Source organism: Oncorhynchus gorbuscha, linkage group LG06, assembly GCF_021184085.1.
Source record: "Oncorhynchus gorbuscha isolate QuinsamMale2020 ecotype Even-year linkage group LG06, OgorEven_v1.0, whole genome shotgun sequence".
Lineage (NCBI taxonomy): Eukaryota > Metazoa > Chordata > Actinopteri > Salmoniformes > Salmonidae > Oncorhynchus > Oncorhynchus gorbuscha.
In genome coordinates this window covers 41,835,578-41,861,669 of record NC_060178.1, presented here as the reverse complement: position 1 = coordinate 41,861,669, position 26,092 = coordinate 41,835,578, and the positions used below count along the sequence as shown (strand labels likewise).

The 26,092-nt window shown below is 43.6% G+C and overlaps 1 protein-coding gene across 3 annotated transcripts in view; it reads left to right on the top strand.

The window, feature by feature from the left end:
• LOC124037986 (discs large homolog 1-like protein) overlaps positions 1-26,092 on the top strand; it is a 214,644-nt gene that overhangs the window by 168,201 nt on the left and 20,351 nt on the right. For 2 of the 3 annotated variants that reach the window (XM_046353313.1, XM_046353314.1), the window contains one exon: positions 16,461-16,575. In XM_046353313.1, the coding sequence (XP_046209269.1) occupies positions 16,461-16,575 (115 nt within the window). Of the gene's footprint in view, positions 1-8,759; positions 9,020-16,460; positions 16,576-26,092 lie in introns of those variants that run through there. The other variant, XM_046353315.1, reaches the window with a different exon arrangement.

Below are 26,092 nucleotides of genomic sequence, written 5' to 3'. Positions count from 1 at the left end.
CCTACCTTGTCACAACACAACTGATTGACTTAAACACATTAAGAAGGAAAGAATTTCCACAAATTAACTTTTAACAAGGCACACCTGTTAATTGAAATGCATTCCAGGTGACTAACTCATGAATGTGGTTGAGAGTATGCCAAGAGTGTGCAAAGCTGTCATCAAGGTAAAGGGTGGTTACTTTGAGGATTTAAAAATATGACATATTTATATTTTTTTAAACACTTTTTTGGTTACTACATGATTTGATATGTGTTATTTCATAGTTTTGATGTCTTCACTATTATTCTTCAATGTAGAAAATAGTAAAAATAAAGAAAAATTAGTAGATGTGTCCAAACGTTTGACTGCTACTCTAATTCTAACACATTACGAGAATTCTACGAGACTAATGGACATTCAATTTGACATGAAGCTTCTTTTCATCTGTTTTGTCCAATCATAAGCATGCATTTCTTTGCAGAATACTTTCTGCAATCCTCTCATTGGCCGATAACGTCTTTCAGTTGCGCATGCTTCGTGAGCTCAATGAGCCGAACTGGCTTTCTCACACACTTGAATCACGCCTCTCTTTTGAACTGACGCACAGCCAGGACACTTCAATTGTAACTTACCTCTATTAGGAACAATAATGTTTTTGATCATTTTTGCTTTCATATGGGCCATTTCTGCTCTGATCACATCAGAAGTTCTATTTAGCCATGTGCACTGGGCAAATGCGAGTTGTGATATTTTTTCTGATTATTATTATTTATTATTTAGCCCCCTCCGACAGTTATAGTGAGGTGAAAATTAGAGTTGTAAATAGTTTAGCCTATAGCCAAGGCTTTATTGCCTAAATGATTCATTATGGCTGACATTGGTTACTATATTCCACTATAGCAATGTTGCCAGCTAAGTTATAAGAGGGGACAATAGGCCTAGTTAGACAAGGCTAAGAGGTACATACAGTTTTATGTGATTATAATGACTGTGACTAAAACTAGACTAAAATTGTCCAGAGTTTTAGTTGACTGATAACGACTAAAACTAATGAAGGATGAAATTACTAAAACACGGCTAAAGGACTAAAAGGCATTTTAAGACAAATTAAATCTGAAATAGCTGTGAAAATGTCTGACACTACAAGTTTGGCACACCTGTATTTGGGGAGTTTCTCCCATTCTTCTCTGCAGATCCTCTCACACTCTGTCAGGTTGGATGGAGAACTATTTTCAGGTCTCTCCAGAGATGTTCGATTGGGTTCAAGTCCGGGCTCTGGCTGGGCTACCCAAGGACATTCAGAGACTTGTCCCAAAGCCACTCCTGCGTTGTGTTGGCTGTGTGTTTTGGGTTGTTGTCCTGTTGGAAGGTGAACCATCACCTCAGTCTGAGGTTCTGAGCTCTCTTGATCAGGTTTTCATCAAGGATTTCTCTGTATTTTGCGCCGTTCTCTTTCCCTCGGTCCTGACTAGTCTCCCAGTCTGTTCAGCTAAAAAACATCCGTAGGGATGCTTCACCATAGGATTGGTGCCAGGTTTCCTCCAGATGTGATTCTTGGCATTCAGGCCAAAGAGTTCAATCTTGGTTTCATCAGACCATCATGGTCTGAGAGGCCTTTTGGCAAACTCCAAGCGGGCTGTGCCTTTTACTGAGAAGTGGCTTACATCTGGCCACTCTACCATAAAGGCCTGATTGGTGGAGCACTGCAGAGATGGTTGTCCTTCTGGATGGTTCTCCCATCTCCATAGAGTAACTCTGGAGCTCTGTCAGAGTGACTATCCAGTTCTTGGTCACCTCCTGACCAAGGGCCTTGCTCAGTTTGGACAGGTAGTCAGCTCTAGGAAGAGTCTTAGTGGTTCCAAACTTCTTCCATTTTAGAGCGGAGGTCACTGGGGACCTTCAATGCTGCAGAAATGTTTTGGTACACTTCTGTGCTCCACACAGATCTGTGCCTCAACACAATCCTGTCTTGGAGTTTGGCTTGGTTTTTGCTCTGACATGCATTATCAACTGTGGGACCTCTTGTAATGGTGCCGGAGGGGATGGCTGCTGTTCTATGGGCTCTTAACCAACCGTGCTGTTTTGCTTGTTTTTTTCACAATGTTTGTAACTTCTGTTGTACATAATGTTGTTGCTACCATCTCTTATGACCGAAAAGAGCTTCTGGACATCAGAACAGCCATTACTCACCTTGAACAGGACAAAGAATATTTCTTTAATGAGTCGGATGAAAGGGATTTACTCCAGACACCCTCATCCCCGTCAATCGCAGGACAAAAAGACAGATTTCACAGAAGGAGATCAGGGTGCCTTGTAAGGATCCTGCCTTTTCAATCGGTACTATTGGCCAATGTACCATCCCTGGACCTTAAAGTGGATGAACTACAAGCACGTATATCCTACCAACGGGACATTAAAAACTAAAATCTTATTTTCACCGAGTTGTGGCTGAATGACGTACAGCTGGTGGGTTACACACTGTATCGCCAGGATGGAACAGCAGCCTCTGGTAAGACAAGGGCTGGTTGTCTATGTATATTTGTAAACAACAGTTGGTGCACGATACCTAAGGAAGTCTTGAGGTTTTGCATGCCTGAGGTAGAGTATCTCATGATAAGCTGTTTCTACCAAGAGAGTTTATCTATATTCTTCGTAGCTGTCTATTTACCACCACAAACTGATGCTGGCACTAGGACCACACTCAATGAGCTGTATACAGCCATAAGCAAACAGGAAAATGTTTATCCAGAAGTGGCTGGGGACTTTAATGGTAGATGTGCAAAAGATGGATGTGCAAGTAGAGATACTGTGGTGCAAAAGGAGCAAAATAAATCAATACAGTATGGGAATGAGGTAGATAGATGGGCTGTATACAGATGGGCTATGAACAGGTGCAGTGATCTGTGAGCTGCTCTGACAGCTGGTTCTTAAAGCTAGTGATGGGAGATGGGAATCTCCAGCTTCAGTGATTTTTTGCAGTTCGTTCCAGTCAGTGGCAGCAGAGAACTGGAAGGAAAGGTGACCAAAAGAGGAATTGGCTTTGGGGGTGACCAGTGAGATATACCTGCTGGAGCGTGTGCTATGAGTGGGTGCTGCTATGGTGACCAGCGAGCTGAGATAGGGCGGGGCTTTACCTAGCAGAGACTTGTAGATAACCTGTAGCCAGTGGGTTTGGCGACGAGTATGAAGCGAGGGCCAGCCAACGAGAGCGTACAGGTCGCAGTGGTGGGTAGTATATGGGGCTTTGGTGACAAAACGGATGGCACTGTGATTGACTACATCCAGTTTGCTGAGTAGAGTGTTGGAGGCTATTTTATAGATGACATCGCCGAAGTCAAGGATCGTTAGGATGGTCAATTTTACGAGGTATGTTTGGCAGCATGACAGAAGGATGCTTTGTTGCGATATAGGAAGCCGATTCTAGATTTAATTTTTGATTGGAGATGCTTAATGTGAGTCTGGAAGGAGAGTTTACAGTCTAGCCAGACACCTAGGTATGTGTAGTTATCCACGTATTCTAAGTCAGAGCCGTCCAGAGTAGTGATGCTGGATTGGCGGGCAGGTGCAGGCAATGATCGGTTGAATAGCATGCATTTATTTTTATTTGCGTTTAAGAGCAGTTGGAGGCCATGGAAGGAGAGTTGTATGGCATTGAAGCTTGTCTGGAGGTTAGTTAACACAGTGTCCAAAGAAGGGCCCGAAGTGGCTTTCGAAGACCTTAGAGATGCAGGGTAAGATAGATATAGGTCTGTAGCAGTTTGGGTCTAGAGTGTCTCCCACTTTGAAGAGGGGGATGACCGCGGCAGCTTTCCAATCTTTGGGAAACTCAGACGATACGAAAGAGAGGTTGAACAGGCTAGTAATAGGGGTTGCAACAATTTCGGCAGATAATTTAAGAAAGAGACTGTCAGATTGTCTAGCCCGGCTGATTTGTAGGGGTCCAGATTTTGCAGCTCTTTCAGAACATCAGCTATCTGGATATAGGTGAAGGAAAAATGGTGGGTGTGCGGACGGGTTGATGTGGAGGGTGCCGGGCAGTTGACCGGGGTCGGGGTAGCAAGGTGGAAAGCATGGCCAGCCGTAGAGAAATGCTTATTGAAATTCTCAATTATAGAGGATTTGTCGGTCGTAACAGTGTTTCCTAGCCTCAGAGCAGTGGGTAGCTGGGATGAGGTGCTCTTATTCTCCATGGACTTCACAGTGTCCCAGAACTTTTTTTGAGTTTGTACTGCAGGAGCAAATTTCTGTTTAAAAAAGCTAGCCTTAGCTTTCCTAACTGCCTGTGTATATTGGTTCCTAACTTCCCTGAAAAGGTGCATATCACGGGGGCTATTCGATGTTAATGCAGAACGCCACAGGATGTTTTTGTGCTGGTCAAGGGCAGACAGGTCTGGAGTGAACCAAGGGCTATATCTGTTCTTAGTTCTACATTTTTTGAATGGGGCATGCCTATTTCATATGGTGAGGAAGGCACTTTTAAAGAATAACCAGGCATCCTCTACTGTCGGGATGAGGTCAATGTCGTTCCAGGATACCCCGGCCAGGTCGATTAGAAAGGCCTGCTCGCAGAAGTGTTTTAGGGAGCGTTTGACATTGATGAGGGGTGGTCATTTGTTCGCAGACCCATTACTGATGCAGGCAATGAGGCAGTGATCGCTGAGATCTTGGTTGAAAACAGCAGAGGTGTCTTTGGAGGGTGAGTTAGTTAGGTTGATATCTATGAGCGTGCCCATGGTTACAGATTTAGGGTTGTACCTGGTAGGTTCCTTGATCGTTTGTGTGAGATTGAGGGCATCTAGCTTAGATTGTAGAATGGCTGGGGTGTTAAGCATGTCCCAGTTTAGGTCACCTAGCAGCATGAGCTCAGAAGATAGATGGGGGGCAATCAAATCACATGGTGTCGAGGGCACAACTAGGGGCAGAGGGTGGTCTATAGCAAGCGGCAACAGGGAGAGACTTGTTACTGGAAAGGTTCATTTTTAGAAGTAGAAGCTCAAATTGTTTTGGTACAGATCTGGATAGTAAGACGGAACTCTGCAGGTTATCTAACACAGTAAATTGCAACACCGCCCCCTTTGGCAGTTCTATCTTGTCGGAAAATGTTATAGTTAGGAATGGAAATGTCAAGGTTTTTGGTGGTCTTCCTAAGTCAGGATTCAGACACGGCTAGGACATCCGATTTGGTGGAGTGTGCTCGGGCAGTGAATAAAACAAACTTAGGGAGGAGGCTTCTAATGTTAACATGCATGAAACCAAGGCTTTTGCGGTTGCAGAAGTCAACAAATGAGAGAGCCTGGGGGATGGGAGTGGAGGTAGTCACTGCAGGGCCTGAATTAACCTCTACATCACCAGAGAAACAGAGGAGAAGTAGGATAAGGGTACGGCTAAAGGTTAACAGAACTGGACGCCTAGTACGTTCAGAACAGAGAGTAAAAGGAGCAGATTTCTGGGCACGGTAGAATATATTCAAGGCATAATGTACAGACAAAGGTATAGTAGGATGTGAATACAGTGGGGGTAAACCTGTGCATATGGTGATAATGAAAGAGATATTGTCTCTAGAAATAGCATTTAAACCAGGTGATGTCACTGCGTGTGTGGGGGTGGAACTAAATTGTTTCCGAGGCGTGTTGAGCACTGCTAGAGGCTCTACAGTGAAATAAAACAATAGTTACAAACCAGAACAGCAATCGACACGGCATGGTGACGTTAGGGAAAGGCATGCGTAGCCGGGTGATCATACAAGTCCAGTGGGTGGCTTCAGGCAGCTAGCGACATGGGGCTAGCAGACTAACAGAAAGGCCTTTGAAGGATGACGCCACGGAGGGAAGTCTGTTGTGGCCCCCTCATGCAATTACATCAGCAGACGGATCAGCAGGGCTCCGTGTGGTAAACCAGGCCAATTGGCAAAATATGAATAGTGGCGGAAGAATTATGTCCGAAGGGCCTCTTAAGCCAGCAGTCTAATGTGCTTTAGATAGCTAGCAGGCCGCAGATTAGCGGCTGTGCGTTTAGGGGTCGTTAGCTGCTATAACTCCAGGTGGAAAAAAACATTTAAAAAATATCATAATAAAAAAAATGGGTTCAAAGCTTGCGGTAGGAATCCGGAGATATCGAGAAGAATAAGTCCGACTAGCTCAGGTTTGAGTCACGCTGTACAGACTGGCAAGAGTTTTCCAGGATAAATGACCGCTAGCAAATGATAGCTGACTGCTAGCTAGTGGCTTCGGAATGTATTCGATGGGCCTCGTAAACCAACAGTCCATTGTGCTCTAGACAGCTAGCATTCAGGAGACGTTAGCTGCGAAGGTCGGAAGGTGAGAAGGTTCAGAGCTTGCGATAGGAATCCGGGGATATAGAGAGAAAAATACGTCCGGTATGCTCTGGTTGAATCGTGTTGTACAAACTGGCGGGAGCTTTCCGAGCTAGAGGTCAGCTGGCGAGTTAGCTGGCTAGTTTATGTTGGAGAGATTCCAGTAAGAGGCAAAGAAAAATATGTTAGAGAAAAAGCAGGTCCACACCACATTGGGTGAGGCGGGTTGCAGGAGAGTATTTTGAAGTAAGCGTTTAGAAAAATGTAAAAAGATATGCGAATAAAAATATATATACATAGGACACGACAAGACAAAGGACAAATACTTCTGACTGCTACGCCATCTTGGATAGTGAAGAAGATGCTAAGCTCTAGAACTCTTTTGCTAGGAATGGAATATGTTCCGGAATTCTTCTGCTGTCATTGAGGAGTATAACACATCAGTCACTGGCTAGATCAATAAGTGCATTAATGACTTCGTCCCCACAGTGACTGTACGTACATACCCCAACCAGAAGCCATGAATTACAGGCAACATCCGCACTGCGCTAAAGGGAAAAGCTGCTGCTTTTAAGGAGCGGGACTATAACCCCCAAGCTTACAAGAAATCGCGCTATGCCCTCCGACGAACTATCAAACAGGCTAAGGATCAATACAGGACTAAGGTCGAATCGTGCCACAGCGGCTCCAACTCTTCAGATGTGGCAGGGCTTGCAAACTATTACAGACTACAAAGGGAAGTACAGCCGAGAGCTGCCAAGTGACACGAGCCTACCAGACGAGCTACATTACTTCTATGCTCGCTTCGCCTCAAGAAACAATGAAACATGCATGAGAGCATCAGCTGTTCTGGAGGACTGTGTGATCACACTCTCCCTAGCCCATGTGAGTAAGAACTTTAAATGGGTCAAAATTCACAAGGCGGCAGGACCAGACGGATTACCAGGACGTGTCCTCCGAGCATGCCTCCTCCTCTGGACATCAAGGGAGGTCCAGCGTACTCGGTCCATGAAGTCCAGGATTTGAGGTGTCTAGCGGGGTTGTCTCCAGTACCTTATCGACTGGGAGGGGTACAGCCCAGAGGTGCAGTGCTGGGTTTCTGCGGTTGACATCCTGGACGCTTCGCTGACCAGGGATTTTCAGCTTTGGTGACCTGACTGACCCGCAACGCGTCCCTGTGGTCGTCCCCGAGGTGTCCCGCTGGTGGTGCAGCTCGTCGGGGGGGGGGTACTGTCACGGATCCCCAAGGTATTGCTTCCTATTCCGTTAACCAGCTCCGGAGGTCTACATCATCGGCCTTCTAGGCATCACTGAACTGGATTCATTACCACCAACCCCCAGACTGTCTTGTCTCATTACGCACGCTTCCCATTCCGCCTGATTAGTATGAATATATGTAAGTGCCCTCTGTTCCCCATTCTCCTTGTCGGTTATTGTTATTGTTATCATGTCAGTTGGTCGTGTGAGTACCTGTGCTATTGTATCGACTTCCATGCTACGTGTTACTGTGCACTTGTTTTACGTGTTTCGTCCCGTGTATTAATTAGAGGTTTACATGTTGCTCTTTTGTTTGGGTGTGGAATTTGTTTTTAAACTATTACGTATTCCTGCGCCTGTCTCCAATCACTATACAATGTGACTACATGTGCACAGGCAGAGATTACATTCGGGACAACATATAGCCTAATAGAACAAAATATGGCATAACCCTCAACCGTTGCAGTGACCAAACCCTACAAATATACCTAGGTAGGCAGATAGTACCTAGCTACAGCCAGAAATGTTTCTAGTAAAGCAAGTTTATCAGTTTTAGAAATTTAAAAACTGTAAATTGTTGTATTGTTTGTCCTCACTGTTAGTAAACTTAGCAAGCTAGTTTTCTGAATGGCCAATAATTGTTATTCACAACTGTTAGGCATCATGCAAGATAGGACTCCAATCATTTTAGCTAGCTACCTGAGTTAGCAAACATGTGTATATTTCCCCCCACAATATCAGTTTCAGTAGATAAACTAAAAGCTAGCCAGCTAGGTGGCTTGCATGAAAAATAACTCACCAAGCTACTGTATTTGCCTGCATCTTCGTGCATGTCATTTGCTGTAGATGAGCTTCTTTTTAAATCCAATGCTGATTTGAATCCTCTTCACTTTACAGTGCCTAAGGAAAGTATTCAGAACCTTGACATTTACTACATTTTGTTCCGTTACACCCTTATTCTAAAATGTATCAGATAAAAAAAATCCTCAGCACAGGCTGGAACGTAACAAAATGTGGAAACAGGGAAGGGGTCTGAATACTTTCCGAATGCACTGTATATGTATGTTGCACAGGGCAGAGGGCTGCTATGATTATGTCAGCCCTAAAGCAAGTTGCCTTGCACAAGGGGGAGGGGTGAGCGCAGGAGTGATAGGGGGATGGAGAGAGGGAGAAATGCAGTGGGAGAAAAAGAGGAGGTGGGAGAGTGTGTTAGCATCTGTTGGTTTTTAGTTCTGGCTGACAAAAGCTGGAAGACAGACAGAGCGTAGTATCTCTACACAGACACACATGCACGGGAGCCAAAGTGGAGCAGACGCTAGAGAGAGCTCGTCTTCACTACCACACACTCACACGCCGGCACTGGAACACACACTCAGAGTAGCGACCAGGCGCTAATCCAGAGAGAAAAACAGTATTTTCCCTCTTTCGCTCTCACCGGTGAGAAGCTATTCCTCAGCAGAGCAGCATGTAAGTACAGCCTTGTCTTTCAGAGATAAAAAAATAGACATAGTACATTGGGCAGCTTGATTCCTTGTGTGTGTGTGTGTGTGTGTGTGTGTGTGTGTGTGTGTGTGTGTGTGTGTGTGTGTGTGTGTGTGTGTGTGTGTGTGTGTGTGTGTGTGTGTGTGTGTGTGTGTGTGTGTGTGTGTGTGTGTGTGTGTGTGTGTGTGTGTGTGTGTGTGTGTGTAGCCCCAGTACGATTGGATTACTCAGCCTTAATTAGATTCTGTGTACAGTAATGGCTTGGGGATGGGTAGTACGATACGGTACACGGCTATGCACAGACAGCAAAGTGCTTTGCTCAGCTCCTTTCTGCTGCCTGCCGCTATGTCTGAGATGAGAGAGGAGACAAACACACATGCTTTAGCACGCAACACAGCAGTTTTCTGCTTCGAAAAAGGCATTTTTAAGACTTGTTAGGAATTCAGCAGAATTCTCCCTCTTCTGGTGTTTCTATGTGACTGTTGTTTCAAACTGGATTTGCCCCATAGGGTTTTAGGGGGGGGGTTGTGCTTGCCTTAGTTTCACCTTTTTAATACAACTGCCTGTGTGTGTGTGTGTGTGTGTGTGTGTGTGTGTGTGTGTGTGTGTGTGTGTGTGTGTGTGTGTGTGTGTGTGTGTGTGTGTGTGTGTGTGTGTGTGTGTGTGTGTGTGTGTGTGTGTGTGTGTGTGTGTGTGTGTGTGTGTGTGTGTGTGTGTGTGTGTGTGTGTGTGTGTGTGTGTGTGTGTGAAGCTTTTATATAATCTAGGAAGGATTTTTAGAGTAAGTGTTTTTCTGCCTCCTATGTTTTAATGTTTGTTGCTGTAATAATCCAGGGCGTTTCTCTTGACAGTTGTTTAAAATATTACTGCACTGAAGACGGCTAGGAAACAAGACACGGTAATAGATTTGTAACCTTGGAAATGACATCTGTTTCACACATATGTGGCCACATATTATTATCACACATATTTCTCTCACGTCACTCCGCTCCTCCGCTCTCTCCACTGGCTTCCTGTTGAAGCTCGCATCCGCTACAAGACCATGGTGCTTGCCTACGGAGCTGTGAGGGGAACGGCACCTCAGTACCTCCAGGCTCTGATCAGGCCCTACACCCAAATAAGGGCACTGCGTTCATCCACCTCTGGCCTGCTCGCCTCCCTACCACTGAGGAAGTACAGTTCCCGCTCAGCCCAGTCAAAACTGTTCGCTGCTCTGGCTCCCCAATGGTGGAACAAACTCCCTCACGACGCCAGGACAGCGGAGTCAATCACCACCTTCCGGAGACACCTGAAACCCCACCTCTTTAAGGAATACCTAGGATAGGATAAAGTAATCCTTTTCACCCCCCCCCCCCCCTTAAAAGATTTAGATGCACTATTGTAAAGTGGCTGTTCCACTGGATGTCATAAGGTGAATGCACCAATTTGTAAGTCGCTCTGGATAAGAGCGTCTGCTAAATGACTTAAATGTAAAATGTAATGTAAATGCCACAAAGAGGGCCGGACTGGGCAGAGCGATGCACTCTATGACAACTTCCAGTTTTTTTTGGGGGGGGGGGCTTAAAATAATTGGATATATTCCTGTTTTGTGGCATTTCGCAAAGCCTCTATGTTATACCGATCACACTATACGTTTTTGTTGAGTGTAGACGTGGTTGTCTTTGTTTGATAGAGTCATTGGACGTCTTTCAGCGATTTTCGTATCGGCAGATTCATTGCTAAATACAATGTGACACACTTTTTCCAGTTTCAGAAAGACTACAACCCAAGATGGGCTTTTTTTGAAAGGGATGCAGACAAAACACACATTCCTCTGGTCAAAACTGAAAGAACTGACCAGACCACAATGGCTTCAAATGATTCCTCTCATCAACACAAGTTCGGTATACAGTGCCTTAGGAAAGTATTCAGACCCCTTGACTTTTTCCACATTTTGTTACTTTACAGTCTTATTCTAAAATGTATTACATTTTTTATTTTCCTCATCAATCTACACACAATACCCCATAATGACAAAGCGAAAACCGTTGTTTTTACATTTTTGCAAATGTATTGCAAATGAAAAAACTAACATTTACATAAGTATTCAGATCCTTTACTCAGTACTTTGTTGAAGCACCTTTGGCAGCGATTACAGCATCGAGTCTTCTTGGGTATGACGCTACAAGCTTGGCACACCTGTATTTGTGCTTGTGGTCGTTGTCCTTTTGGAAGGTGAACCTTCACCCCAGTCTGAGGTTCTGAGCGCTCTGGAGTAGATTTTCATCAAGGATCTCTTTGTACTTTGCTCCGTTCATCTTTGTCTGGATCATGACTAGTCTTCCAGTCCCTGTAGCTGGAAAACAACCCCACAGCATGATGCTGCCACCACCATGCTTTGCTGTAGTGATGGTGCAAAGTTTCCTCCAGACGTGACACTTGGCATTCATGTCAAAGGGTTCAATTTCAATTTCATCAGACCAGAGAATTTGGTTCTCATGGTCTGAGAGTCTTGAGGTGCCTTTTGGCAAACTCCAACCGGGCTGTCATGTGCCTTTTACAGAGGAGTGGCCCGATTGGTGAGGTGCTGCTGAGATAGTTTTCCTTCTGGAAGTTTCCCCCATCTCCACAGAGGAACTCTGGAACTCTGTCAGAGTGACCATCGGATTCTTGGTCACTTCCCTGACCAAGCCCTTCTTCCCCGATTGCTCAGTTTGGCTGGGTGACCAACTCTTGGAAGAGCCTTGGTGTTTCCAAATTTCTTCCATTTAAGAATGATGGAGGCCACTGTGTTCTTAGGGACTTTCAGTGCTGCAAAAATGTTTTGGTACCCTTCCCCAGATCTGTGTCTCGACCCAAACCTATCTCGGAGCTCTACAGACAATTCCTTCAACCTCATGGCTTGGGTTTTGCTCTGACATGCACTGTCAACTGTGGGACCTTGTATAGACAGGTGTGTGCCTTTCCAAATCATGTTCAATCAATTGCATTTACCACAGGTTAACTCCAATAAAATTGTAGAAACTTCTCAAGGATGATCAATGGAAACAGGACACACCTGAGCTCAATTTCTAGGCTCATAGAAAAGGATCCTAATACTTACGTAAATAAAGTATTTCGGTTTTTAATATGTATATATTTGCAAAAATGTAAAACAAACTGTTTTTGCCTTGTCATTATAGGGTATTGTGTGTAGATTGCTGAGGATTTTTTTTTATTTGATACATTTTAGAATAAGGGTGTAACGGAACAAAATGTAGTAAAAGTCAAGGGTCTGAATACTTTCCTTAGGCACTGTAAAGCGAAGAGGATTCAAATCAGCATTGGATTTAACCTCTTGGAACACTAGGGGCAGTATTTCATTTTTGGATGAAAAAACGTTCCCGTTTTAAACAAGATATTTTGTCACGAAAAGATGTTCGACTATGCATATAATTGACAGCTTTGGAAAGAAAACACTCTGACGTTTCCAAAACTGCAAAGATATGATCTGTGAGTGCCACAGAACTGATGCTACAGGCGAAACCAAGATGAAACTTCAAACAGGAAGTGAGCCAAATGTTTGAGGCGCTGTTTTCCATTGTCTCCTTATATGGCTGTGAATGCGAGGTGTCTGCAGCATTGTGATGTATTTGTAGGCATATCATTGGAAGATTGGCCATAAGAGACTACATTTACCAGGTGTCCGCCCGGTGTCCTTTGTCGAAATTGGTGCGTCATCTTCAGCTGCAAGCATTCTTCCATGTGATTCAGAGGAGAGAGCAGATTTCCACGAACGATATATCATCGAAGAGATATGTGAAAAACACCTTGAGGATTGATTCTAAACAACGTTTACCATGTCTGGAGGTTAAATATTTCTAAGAATATTATTGCATTCCCTGCGCCACCGTTTCAGCTGAACGGCACGGGTGTAGTTCCCGCATGGGAACCTATAGGCACAACAGGGGACAATAAAGTCAAGGTATTGGAGTGGCCATCACAAAGCCCTGACCTCAATCCTATAGAAAATGTGTGGGCAGAACTGAAAAACGTGTGCGAGCAAGGAGGCCTACAAACCTGACTCAGTTACACCAGCTCTGTCAGGAAGAATGGGCCAAAATTCACCCAACTCTTTGTGGGAAGCTTGTGGAATGCTACCTGAAACATTTGACCCAAGTTAAACAACTTAAAGGCAATGTTACCAAATAGTAATTGAGTGTATGTCAACCTTTGACCCACTGGGAATGTGATGAAAGAAAAGAATGCTAAAATAATACATTTTCTACTATTATTCAGACATTTCACATTCTTAAAATAAAGTGGCGATCCTAACTGACCTAAGACAGGGAATTTATACGAGGATTATATGTCAGGAATTGTGAAAAACCGAGTTTAAATGTATTTGGTGCATGTAAGTGTAGGTGCATGTAAACCTCCGACTTCAACTGTATATACACAACCATTTAAAAGTTTGGGTTCACTTAGAAATGTCCTTGTTTTTGTCAATTAAAATTACATAAATTTCATCAGAAATAAAGTGTAGATATTGTTACTGTTGTAAATTACTATTGTAGCTGGAAGCAGCTGCTTTTTAATGGAATATGAACATAGGCGTACAGGTGCCCATTATTAGCAACCATCTCTCCTGTGTTCCAATGGCACGTTGTGCACGTTGTAATCCAAGTTTATCATTTTAAAAGGCTAATTGATCATTAGAAAAAACTTTTGCAATTATGTTAGCACAGCTAAAAACTGTTGTCCACCTTTAAAGAAGCAATAAAACTGGCCTTCTTTAGACTAGTTGGCTATCTGGAGCATCAGCATTTGTCGCTTCAATTACAGGCTTGAAATGGTCAGAAGCAAGGTAATTTCTTCTGAAACTCGTCAGTCTATTCTTGTTCTGAGAAATGAAGGCTATTCCATGCGAGAAATTGCCAAGAAACTGAAGTTCTCGTACAATGCTGTGTACTACTCCCTTCACAGAACAGCGCAAACTGGCCCTAACCAGAATATAAAGAGGTTTGGGAGACCCCAGTGCACAACTGGCAGCTTCATGAAATAGTACCCGCAAAACACGAGTCTCAACGTCAACAGTGAAGATACGACTCCGGGATGCCGTCCTTCTAGTCAGAGTTCCTCTGTCCAGTGTCTGTGTTCTTTTGCCCATCTTAATATTTTAAGCGATATAGCTTTCTCTTTGCAACTCTGCCTTGGTTATAGACACAGCTGTGACTATAACCAAGGGAATTCTCTTTGGAGGTAATATGGTCGGCATGTGATTGTGAGGTATTCTTGGTCAGGTGAACAAAAGGACTTGGGTTTCTGTATGTTATCACAATCACACCATGAGTAGTCAATCATGAAACATACACCCCTGCCTTTGTTCTTCCCGGAGAGTTATTTATTCTTGTCTGCGCAATGTACGGAGAACCCAGCTGGCTGTATGGACGGGGACAGTATATCAAAAGAGATCCATGTTTACGTGAAACAGAGCATGTTACAATCCCTGATGTCTCTGGAAGGAGATCCTCATTCAGAGCTCATCTACTTTATTATCCAGAAACTGAAATTAGTGAGTATTATACTCGGAAGAGGTGGATGGTGTGCACGCCTCCTGAGTCGGACTAGAAGTTCACTCCGAATACCTCTTCTCCACCGGCGTTGTTTTGGAGCAGCCTCTGGAATAAGTTCAATTGCCCCGGGGGGTACGAACAAAGGATCCAAATTGGGAATGTCATATTCCTGGTCGTAATGCTAGTGAGTTACCGCCGATCTGATATCTTAAAGTTATTTCCGGCTGTATGTAATAACACACAAAAAAAAATGGGCTAATAATGTAAGAAATAACACACAAACAAAATACTGCAAAATTGCTTCGGAGCTAGAAGCTGAGCTTATGATGCTCTTAATTATCTATTATAGATGTGTTTTGATTTTGCTCAAAGCATTACAGAACTTCTACCAAGCTCTAAATCAGTTTATAACTCTCTCACCTAGACATGTCTGCATGGGATAACTGATTTCAGTCTTAATAACCTGTTGGGGTAGGGGGCAGCATTGTCACTTTTTGATGAATTGCTTGCCCAAACTGAACTGCCTCCTACTCTGTCCCAGATGCTAATATATGCATATTATTATTAATTTCAGATAGAAAACACTAAAGTTTCTAAAACTGTTTGAATGATGTCTGTGAGTATAACAGAACTCATATGGCAATCAAAATCCTGAGAAGAAATCCAAACAGGAAGTGAGAAGTCAAATTTCAAAACACTGCCTATTCAAATCCCTGAGCTCAGTGACTTTCAATATGGCACCATCATAGGATACCTCCTTTCTAACAAGTCAGTTCATTACATTTCTGCCCTGCTAGAACTGCTCGGTTAACTGTAAGTGCTGTTATAAGTGGAAACGTCTAGGAGCAACAACGGTTGAGCCGTGAGGTGATAGGCCACATAAGCTCACAGAACCGAGTGTTGATGCGCATAGCGCGTAAAAATCGTCTGTCCGCGGAATACCGGGTTCCAAACTACCTCTGGAAGCTACGGCAGCACAAGAACTGTTTGTCGGGAGCTTCATGAAATGGGTTTCCATGGCCGAACAGCCGCACAAAAGCTTAAGATAACCATGTGCAATGCCAAGCGTCGACTGGAGTGAGTAGTGTAAAGTTCGTCGCCATTGGACTCTGGAGCAGTGGAAACGCGTTTTCTGGAGTGATGAATGACTCTTTACCATCTGGCAATCCGACGGACGAATCTGGGTTTTGGTGGATATCAGGAGAACGCTACCTGCCCCAAAGCATAGTGCCAACTGTAAAGTTTGGTGGATGAGGATTAATGGGCTGTGGCTATTTTTCATGGTTCAGGCTAGGCTCCTTAGTTCCAGTGAAGGGAAATCTTAATGCTACCCCATACAATGACATTCTAGACGATTCTGTGCTACCAACTTTGTGGCAAAAGTTTGGGGAAGGCCCTCTGTGTTTCAGCGGGCAAAGTCCATGTATAAATGGTTTGTCAAGATTTGTATGGGAGAACTTGACTGGCCTGAACAGAGCCATGACCTCAACCCCACCAAACTCCTTTGGGATGAATTGGAGCGTCGACTGCGAGCCAGGCCAAATCGCCCAACATCAGTGCCCGACCTCACTAATGCTCTTGTAGCTGAATGGAAGCAAGTCCCCGCAGCAATGTTCCAATATCTAGTGGAAAGCCTTCCCAGAGGAGAGGAGGCTGTTATAGCAGCAAAGGAGGGACCAACTCCATATTCATGCCCATGATTTTGGAATGAGATGTTTGCTGAGCAGGTGTCCAAATACCATTGATCATTCATTGTAACTTTCCTCTGCAGAACAGAGTGGAATCTGTTTTCTTTCCATACAACAGATTTTCTCCGTCACTTATTTTCCAGACTATTGCCAGTTTTAAAATTTTCATGTTGTTATTAATTTCCTATTTTCCCTGTTTTACAGAATACAGTCAGTTTGAAGCCAAAATCAATGATCTTCGGGAGCAGATGATGAACAGTAGAATCAGCTCAGGCTCTGGCTCTCTACGGCCCAGCCAGAAAAGAACGCTCTACGTCAGGTAATTACTACTCTATAAAACCTTTATAATTTCTTTGTCAGGTACAACTACTTGACAAACCCTTATGATCACGTCTATGACTTCATCTGTTAATGTCCTTCTCTTCATCTGCACTGATCCAACAAGATGACGCTGCAGTGGAGAGCAGCGGTTTTACGGGCTCCTGACCAATTCTTCTTTTTTGCGTGTTTTTTTTTTAATGCTGATCTTAACTTTTTTTGTACAAAATGTCTCCGCTATCATTTCCTATGACCGAAAGCCGCTTCTGGAAATCAGAACAGACTCGATCACTAAGCTCAATTTGGATGACAAGTTCTCCTTCAATGAGTCCATACTCCAGACCAGGCCCTAATCCCCAGGATTCGAAAGAGGAAGTGACGGCACAAAAGAGGCAGACGAGCCGGCATCCTGACGAGACTACGTTGGCGAGCAAATAAACTGCCTCTACCCTCCATTCTGTTAGTGAAAAAAACAAACTGGACGAGTTCCGTTCAACACTATCCTATCAGCAGGACCAAAGAACTGTAATAATCCCTGTTTAACGGCTGAACAAGGACATCGATGATATACATCTCACTGGCTTTTCGGCAGCTTGAGGGGGAGGGGTGTGTCTCTTTGTTAACAACAGCTGGTGTGTGATTTCTAATGTTATTAAGTAAGTCTCAAGTTTTTGCTTGCCTAAGTTAGAATACCTCATAATAATTAAGGATCATACTATTTGCAAAGAGTTTTTGTCCATTTTTTTCATAGCTGTCTATTTACCACCACAAACCGATGGTGGTTCTAAGACTGCACAGGGCCAATAGTAAAATGAGGCCCCAAGAAGCGGCACTTTTGTGGCTGGTGATTTTAACGCAGTGAAACTGAAATCCTTTTTACAAGAATTTTACCAGCATGTTACCTGCACAACTAGAGGCGACAAAATTGTAGATCACCTTTACTCCACACACAGAAACGCATGCAAGGCTCTCCCTTACCCTCCCTTTGGAAAATCTGACCATAACTATATCCTCCTGATTCCTGCTTACAAGCAAAAACGAAGTAAGGAAGTGGTCCAACACAAGTTTGTGCATTTGCACAATTTCTCTCGTTCACTTTTGCTGGGGAATTGTCCACACTCACTGAAAATGACAATTGGTAGCTACTAGCTATGCTTGGATAACTTTATGAGCCGAATTTGCCTGTATTTGCAATTAGTTTGTTTTCACTCATTAGCATTTAACTAATAGTGTCTATGGGATAACCCTATTAGGTTGTGCTAATTATGTTAGCATTCTGGTTATAGCGGCCTAAGGGGATTTCTTGCATTTTTGGTGCCCCCTTGTGTGCTACGCCGGTAATCCCGTACATCCCCAGATGAGAGAGGGATGGTACGATACTGCCCAAGCCTAATTAGAAGGCAATATCCTCACTGAGCTAAAGGCTTGAGCTGCTACTTTCAAGGACCAAGACACTATTCTGGACACTTTAAAAATCCCTCTACAACCTCCGCCAGCCATAAAACAGGCAAAGCATCAATACAGGACTAAAATCGAATCCTACTGCGCCGGCTCTGACACTCATCGCATGTGGCAAGGTTTGCAAACTATCACAGATTACAAAGGGAAACTCAGCCGTGAACTGCCCGAGCCTACCTGACAAGCTAAATTACTTCTATGCTCGCTTCAAGGCAAGCAACACTGAACCATGCAAGAGAGCACCAGCTGTTCCATATGACTGTGTGATCTCATTCTCCGTAGGCGATGTGAGTAAGACCTTTAAACAGGTTAACATTCACAAGGCCACGGTGCCAGAGGAATTACCAGACACGTACCCAGAGCATGCGCTGACCAGCTAGCAAGTGTCTTCACTGACATTTTAACCTCTCCCTGATCCAGTCTGTAATGTGTTTCAAGCAGACTGCCATAGTCTCTGTGCCCAAGAACGCCAAGGTAACCTGTCTAAATGACTATCACCCTGTAGCACTTACATCTGTAGTCATGAATTGCTTTGAAAGGCTGGTCATGACTCAACACCATCTACCCACCACACTGGACCCACTCCAATTTGCATACCACCCCAACAGATCCACAGAATACATAGTGCCCTCCAAGTTCATCACTAAGTAGGACCCTGGGACTAAACACCTCCCTCTGCAACTGGATCCTGGACTTCCAGACAAGCCGCCCCCAAGTGGTAGGCAACAACACATCCGCCATGCTGACACAACACGGGGGCTCGTCAGGGCTGCGTGCTTAGTCCCCTCCTGTATTCCCTGTTCACCCATGACTGTGCACAACTCCAAAACCATCATTAAGTTTGCTGATGACACGACGGTGGTAGGCCTGATCACCGACATAGATGAGACAGCCTATAAGGAGGAGGTCAGTAACGTGCCAAGACAACAACCTCTCCCTCAACGTCAGCAAGACAAAGGACCTGATCGTGGACTACAGGAAATTGAGGGCAGAGCACGCCTCCATCCACATTGCCAGGGCAGTAGTGGAGTGGGTCGAGAGGTTAAAGTTCCTTGTTGTCTGCATCACTAAGGAATTAACATGGTCCACACACACACAGTCGTGAAGAAGGCAGGACAATGCCTCTTCCCCCCTCATGAGGCTGAAAAGATTTTCCATGGGCCCTCAGATCTTCAAAAAGTTATACAGCTGCACCATTGAGAGCATCTTGACTGGCTGCATCACCTCTTGGTATGGCAACTGCTTGGCATCCGACCGCAAGGCGCTACAGAGTGTAGTGTGAATGGCCCAGTGCATCATTGGGGCTTAGCACCCTGCCATCCAGGACCTATGTACCAGGCGGTGTCATAGGAAGGCCCAAAGGATTATCAAAGACTCCCGTCACCCAAATCATGGACTGTTCTCTCTGCTACCGCACAGCAAACAATACCGATGCACTAAGCCTGGAACCAAAGGACCCTGAACAGCTTTTACCCCCAATCCAAAAGACTGCTAAATGGCTAATAACTAAATAGCTGCCGGACTATCTGCATTGCCCCTTTTTGCACTCTTGACTCATCACATACGCTGCTGCTTATGTTTGTTATCTATCCTGTTGCCTAGTCCCTTTACCCCTACCAGTATATACATACTGTATCTACCTAAATTACATCGTACCCCTACACATCGACTTGGTACTGGTACCTTCATGTTGTTCATGGTGCAGTGCAATGTTTTAGTTGGTGATGTTGGTGATGTGGAGACCAAGGAACTTGAAACTCTCGACCCGCTCCACTACAGCCCACCACTGTTGTGTCGACAGCAAACTTAATGGTGTTAGAGTCGTGTTTGGCCACACAGTCGTAGGTGAACAGGGAGTACAGGAGGGGACTAAGTATACACCCGAGGGTCGCCAGTGTTGAGGATCAGCGTGCCAGGCGTGTTATTGCCTACCCTTACTACCTGGGGGTGGCCCGTCAGGACACCAGGATCCAGTTGCAGAGGGAGGTGTTTAGTCGCAGGGTCCTTAGCTTAGTGATGAGCTTCGTGGGCACTATGGTGTTGAACGCTGAGCTGTAGTCAATGAACAGCATTCTCACATAGGTATTCCTTTTGTCCAGGTGGGAAAGGGCAGTGTGGAGTGCGATTGAGATTGCGTCATCTGTGGATCACCACTACAGCACCACACCTCTGCCCATGTATAAAGCTAAGTTATCGTTAGTCATTGTGTATTTATTTCTCTTGTTATAATTGTTTCTATTATTTTTCTGTTTTTCTCTCTGCATTGTTGGGAAGGGCCCGTAAAGTAAGCATTTCACTGTTAGACTACACCTGTTGTTTGTCTGGAGGCTGTCGTCTATACTCTTTGGGTACTTCGACCACCGCATTTACCTGCATGACGCTATCAATGCACTTTACCACCACTGTGGCTTTCAGTCCGAGGAGGATAGAAAAAGGAAACATTTATTGTCCACAAAATGACATAGTCAATATTCAACCCATATGGATGGAGCACAGGAGCACTGACCCTGAGATTGATTGAGTCTTCTCTGCATCTCTGTCTGTGTTGACGCAGGCACACGGACAACAATACACACGCACACACTCAGGCCTTTTGATCTGATCTGCTGCACTGTTGATTAATGGCAGAGAACCCATTGTCCTTTAAGTTGACTGGAGCCCCGATATGGCTGGCCTTCCTCCATTATTATGCAGATAGCATGATAATAGAGACTAGGTGTATCAGGGCTAGTTTGACTGGGCCATTCAGGCCTTATCTGCATCTGCCCAGCCTGCCTCCTGTACACAGCAGGCCCAGGAGAAGGGAGAATGTCACTGTTACATGCCCTACCCTGGTCCACAGGGAGAACAGTGGTGTATAAGGACCAGAGATAGAGAATGACACCCAGATCTTTAACCTCGTGTCACAATAAGATATTAAATCAGCTGTCACAAGACCTTTATCACACAGACTCAGGCAAAGCCGAGTGTCTCCAAACACTGATTTTATTTGAGTAGTAATTTTGGACATGGAGTTAAAATATCATTGTGGAGTAAACAGATCCAATCTGTTGTAACATTGTGTATTTCCGGTGTTATACAGTACATAACGCACAAAATTGTTTACTGCAAGAAGCCACACTGAATTTCTTCAACAGTATGTACACAGCATACCACATTTTGTACCCTACCCTGTCTTTGCCAGTGGGCTCTGATGCAGTCTTAAGTTCTCTTGTGTGTTCAACAGTGCACACTTGAACAGTTTCATGGGTGCTAGCCAGTGCACACTGATGCACTCCTCCCGCACTCTTGACCTCTCTGGAGCACATGTGCAGTCTTATTATTGGCCCTGAGAGGGCTGGAGGTTGACTCATTGACCCAGACCGTACTGTAGTGAAGACTTCACAGTTTTCTCCCAACCTGAGGAGCTCCTGTCAATCAGACCCACATGACCTGCTCTACTTGAGGAGAGTTTAGGGGTTAGAGGTCAGGGACAATGAAGCGTCCTGGGACTACAGTATATACTGGTTCAAACAAACTGGCTCCAGACTAGAGAAACTCTGATGTGACAGCAGTCGTTATACCAGTACAAACATACACTCTGGAAATGCATTTGATTTGATTATATACAGTTGAATTCACCAGATACAGAAATCATTATTGCTATTTGCCATTTGCTATGAATCAGAATGTTGACGGTGTATTGTCGAGAATCTTGGTTTGGCCGAGATTTGTTAGAAAACAGAGCAGTGGTACCAAACAGGAGATCAGCAGACTGGGTGTGACATATTGGGGCTTAGTGAGGCCCCTGGGCAGTAGGCAGCAGGCTGAGAAGAACTGTGGAGAGGACAGATGAAGAGACTGGCCATGACATCAGGGTTGTGTTAGGCCACTATAACCTTTACAAAGAGGAAATGTCTTGTGCTTGCTGGAGCAGGGCATTGGAAGGGCAGTGTGTTGAGTGTTCAGTGTGTGTGAGCGTTGGACTGCCCTTTGGGTTCAGAGCTGGCAGCACTTGATTTGAAGGTCTGGTTACAAAGACGATTGTGACAATGGCTTTTCAGTGGTGTCAGTTTCACTCAATGCGATGGTTTTGGTACGCATGCACTCCATAAAAGGCCTCGCTCACAGTATGCCGGAGAAGGATATATAGAGGGATACATGGAGTCCCGAACAGGATTAGTCTCTGCTGGTGGATCTTTAGGAGACTGAAACCGGAACCAGTCCCTAAAACCCTCCTCCGTACTTTTGCATTGACACATACTTCCAGAAACAGAATATCTACAGCATTATGGAAATCCAAGCTTTGCAGAATTATCTCCTTTACATCCGTCTAGAACTGCATGCAGGTAGTCATAACTCAGACGGACAACAGATGACATGCAGACAATGGCTACCATTCCACTGCTCAAACATCTACCCTCCCGCTCCACATTAGAATAGATCAATCAGTGATCCGTTTAGCTAGTATCCCCTAGGGGGAAGCCCTGTGGATCTGGTGTATGGTAGCTTTTAGCATCCTCTCTAATTTGTGCTGCCTTCCATCTCATTACAGCAGAGGAGAATCATTCTCTCTACTATTATTCGGACATTTCACATTCTTAAAATAAAGTGGTGATCCTAACTGTCCTAAGACAGGGAATTTTACTAGGATTAAATGTCAGGAATTGTGAAAAAAAACTGACTTTAAATGTATTTGGCTAAGGTGTATGTAAACTTCCGACTTTAACTTTACCTGTCTCAAGACATTTATTTCACACAGAGTGCAAGTGTTTGTGCTCAGTACAAAGGTGTGACACACTTGAGAAATTCTTATTATCAGACTAAAACTTCTTCAGGCTAGGCTGTATTTTTCTCCACTTCCTGTCTGACTGACGTGCCCAAAGTAAACTGCCTGTTCGGGCCCAGAAGCCAGGATATGCATATAATTGGTACCATTGGATGGAAAAACTTGTTTGTAGAAAGTTTGTAGAAATGTTAAAATAATGTAAGAGACTATAACACAATAGATATTTTGGGAGAAAACCAGATTTGTAATTTTTTTTGAGAGCCCATGCTCTTACCAGAGTTTTTTTGAGAGAGAGCCCATGCTCTTACAATGGAAAGTATAGGGGCATTCTAGCTCTCAGGATGCAATTCCTATGGCTTCCACTAGATGTCAACCATCTTTGTTCAATGTTTCAGGCTTGTTTCTTCCCAAACGAGGAAGAATTTAGAGTTTTAGTACTGGGATACAGACTTGGAAATCAGTCTGTGCGCGCACAACGAAGAGGATGCGCACCTGCTAATATTGTTTTCCTATTGAACATACTTCTTTCCATATGAAATATTATAGTTTAATGACATTTTTGGGTACCTGCGGATGAGATAGAAACGTATTTTGACTTGCTTTAACAAAGTTTAGCGGTAGATTTTTGGATTCCTTTCTCTGCATGTTGAATGTGTGAATTACTCAAATCGATGGCATCAACTAAAATGACTTTTTGGGATATAAAGTAGGATGTTATCTAACAAAACGACACAACATATTTAATCAGGGACCCTTTGGATTGCAAATCAGAGAGATTTTCAAAAAGTGAATATTTAAATCTCTATTTGTGATTTTATGAAGCCTGTGCCGGTGGAAAAATATGTTGATGTGGGGCGCCATACTCAAACAATCGCATGGCATGCTTTCGCTGTAAAGCCTATTATAAATCAGACAATGCAGTTAGATGAAGAAGAATTTAAGCTTTAAACCGATATAAGACATTTGTATGTACCTAAATGTTTAATATCCATAATTGTTATGTTTATTTATTTGAATTGCGCGCCCTACAATTTCACCGGAAGTTGTCGTCTGGCCCTAAGAAGTACATTAAAATTATGTAACATTGGCAGGCACATTACTGGTTATTGCTGCTCGTTGTTCTCAGTCATTTGTTTTTACCTGCCATGCATATCTTTAATAAATACAAATATTATACCATCATTTAATTACGGCTGTTACTACAGGATTATTACACTAGAAAGACACTGTACAGTACAGTAAGTGTGATCGCTTCTGTTTTTCCTACAGTACCTAGAGTATGTGGACCTGTAGTAGACACTGTCTAATGTTTTTCCTATTTTAGTATCCTAGTATTCCCATTTCTCAGTGCTGGAGTACAGCCCTGTTTTATTGATGAAGGAAAGGCATGGGGATGGTGCAGCCTGGACACTAGGGGATGGCTGTTACTTCAGCTCCAGTTCCTAAGCAGGCAGGCAGACACACACACACACACACACACGTTCGTGCTCTACTCAACATCCTGGATCTCTGTGGTCTGATTTGTCTCAGGAAAGCCACGGTTGCTTAGTCAGAACACACACACACAATGTAAAGGTTATGCGGTTGGAAAATCTCCCCTGAGCTGTCTATAGTGTGCTGCATATGTTTATTATTGCATCTATGTAGATATGGATCACAGATTCCATGCACACCTGCTCAGTGCTCAGTCATTGTGATCTGTATCTGTATCTTTTTCCATCCATATTTATCATACTTCTTCCGTCTCTCATAGACAAAAATAGTAGCTACAGACTCTCTGACCAGGGCTTTTTGGACCTCTAAAACAATTTCATTTTTGCTAACTTTAAAAGCCGACTAATCAGCTTGCTGCCAGTTCTTAGCAAACTTATGGAAGTTATTGTGTTTGACCAGATACAATGCTATTTCTTTGTGAATAGTTTAAGAACTGACTTTCATCATGCTTATGGGGAAGGACACTCAACGTGTACTGCACTGACACAAATGACATGATTGGCTGAAAGAAATTGACAAGATTGTGGAAGCTGTATTGTTAAATTGAATTTAGTTAAATTTAGTTACATTTCTAGTGCAGCCTATTATTGACCATATTTGTTATTGAAAAAAAAAGTGTTGTGGCTTTATGTGGGAACTCCTACAAAACTGGTAAAGCTGGTTGAGAAAATGCCAAGAGTGTACAAAGCTGTCAAGGCAATTGGTCACTACTTTGACTACTTTGAAGAATCTCAAATATAAACATATATTTTGATTTGTTTAGCACTTTTTTGGTTACTACATGATTCCATATGTGTTATTTCATAGTTTGGATGTCTTTGCTATTATTCTGCTATGTAGAAAATAGTACAAAATAAAGAAAACCCTGGAATGAGTAGGGGTGTCTAAACGTTTGACTGGTACAGTGTATATACATGTATTTTAAATTGAAGTTCAATAGAAACTCAAGTGAAATTGTATTTCATCTTTTCAATAATTTGAATGATCTTCTGTTTTTATTTCTTCAGTTTTTGTACAGAAGAGAAAAAATATCCAATCATGATTTTTCTTTGGTGGTCTCTGGGTCGAAAAAAAAATGTAGTTAGCTCAGTCAACCATTGGCTAGGCCTTCAGAAGGTAGACAGGAGGCCTCTGCCATTCAACTGTATTAGAGTAGAATTTTTGAGTGACCATTCACATTTTGACTTGCAATAGGTGGGACCTAGCCTGGGTACCAGTCACTTTAGCTAATCTGTACTCAATGTCATATTCAAATATGAACATTATATCATTAATGAGCGAGGAGAACAGAGGATTTTATCCCGATTCGATCACCCTCACAGCTATCACAACGATTATGCAAATATTGGACGATCACTTTTTCTTCTCCATAGAAGAGGTGTTTTATGTTTGTCCAGATGAAACCAGTCTTTCAAAAGTTGCGAGCTCGTGTCTAAATTCTCAAACCAAATATATACTGCAATTCCAACCATAAAACGTCTTAGTCTCAAAATGTCTTAGCTTCAAAATACAACAACTTTTTGAGGCTCCACGTGTTGTCGTGGAAAATATTAAGTTATTTCCAACAACCAATGAACAACTCCGCCCTAAATCCGGTGCATATTGAACGTTGAGATTGCCGAAAGTCCAGTCTCTGTGGCAATGACAAGGAGTGGCAAGGAATGGAATATTAGCTAAAGAGACTGGTACTCAGAATAAGGCAGGGACCATAGCTTAGTGTGTGGCACCGTTCTTCTGGAAGGCCTAGATATGTCACTGACAAGCCTAGTTTTCCCATGCTTTTGTTGTAGTGCAGGGT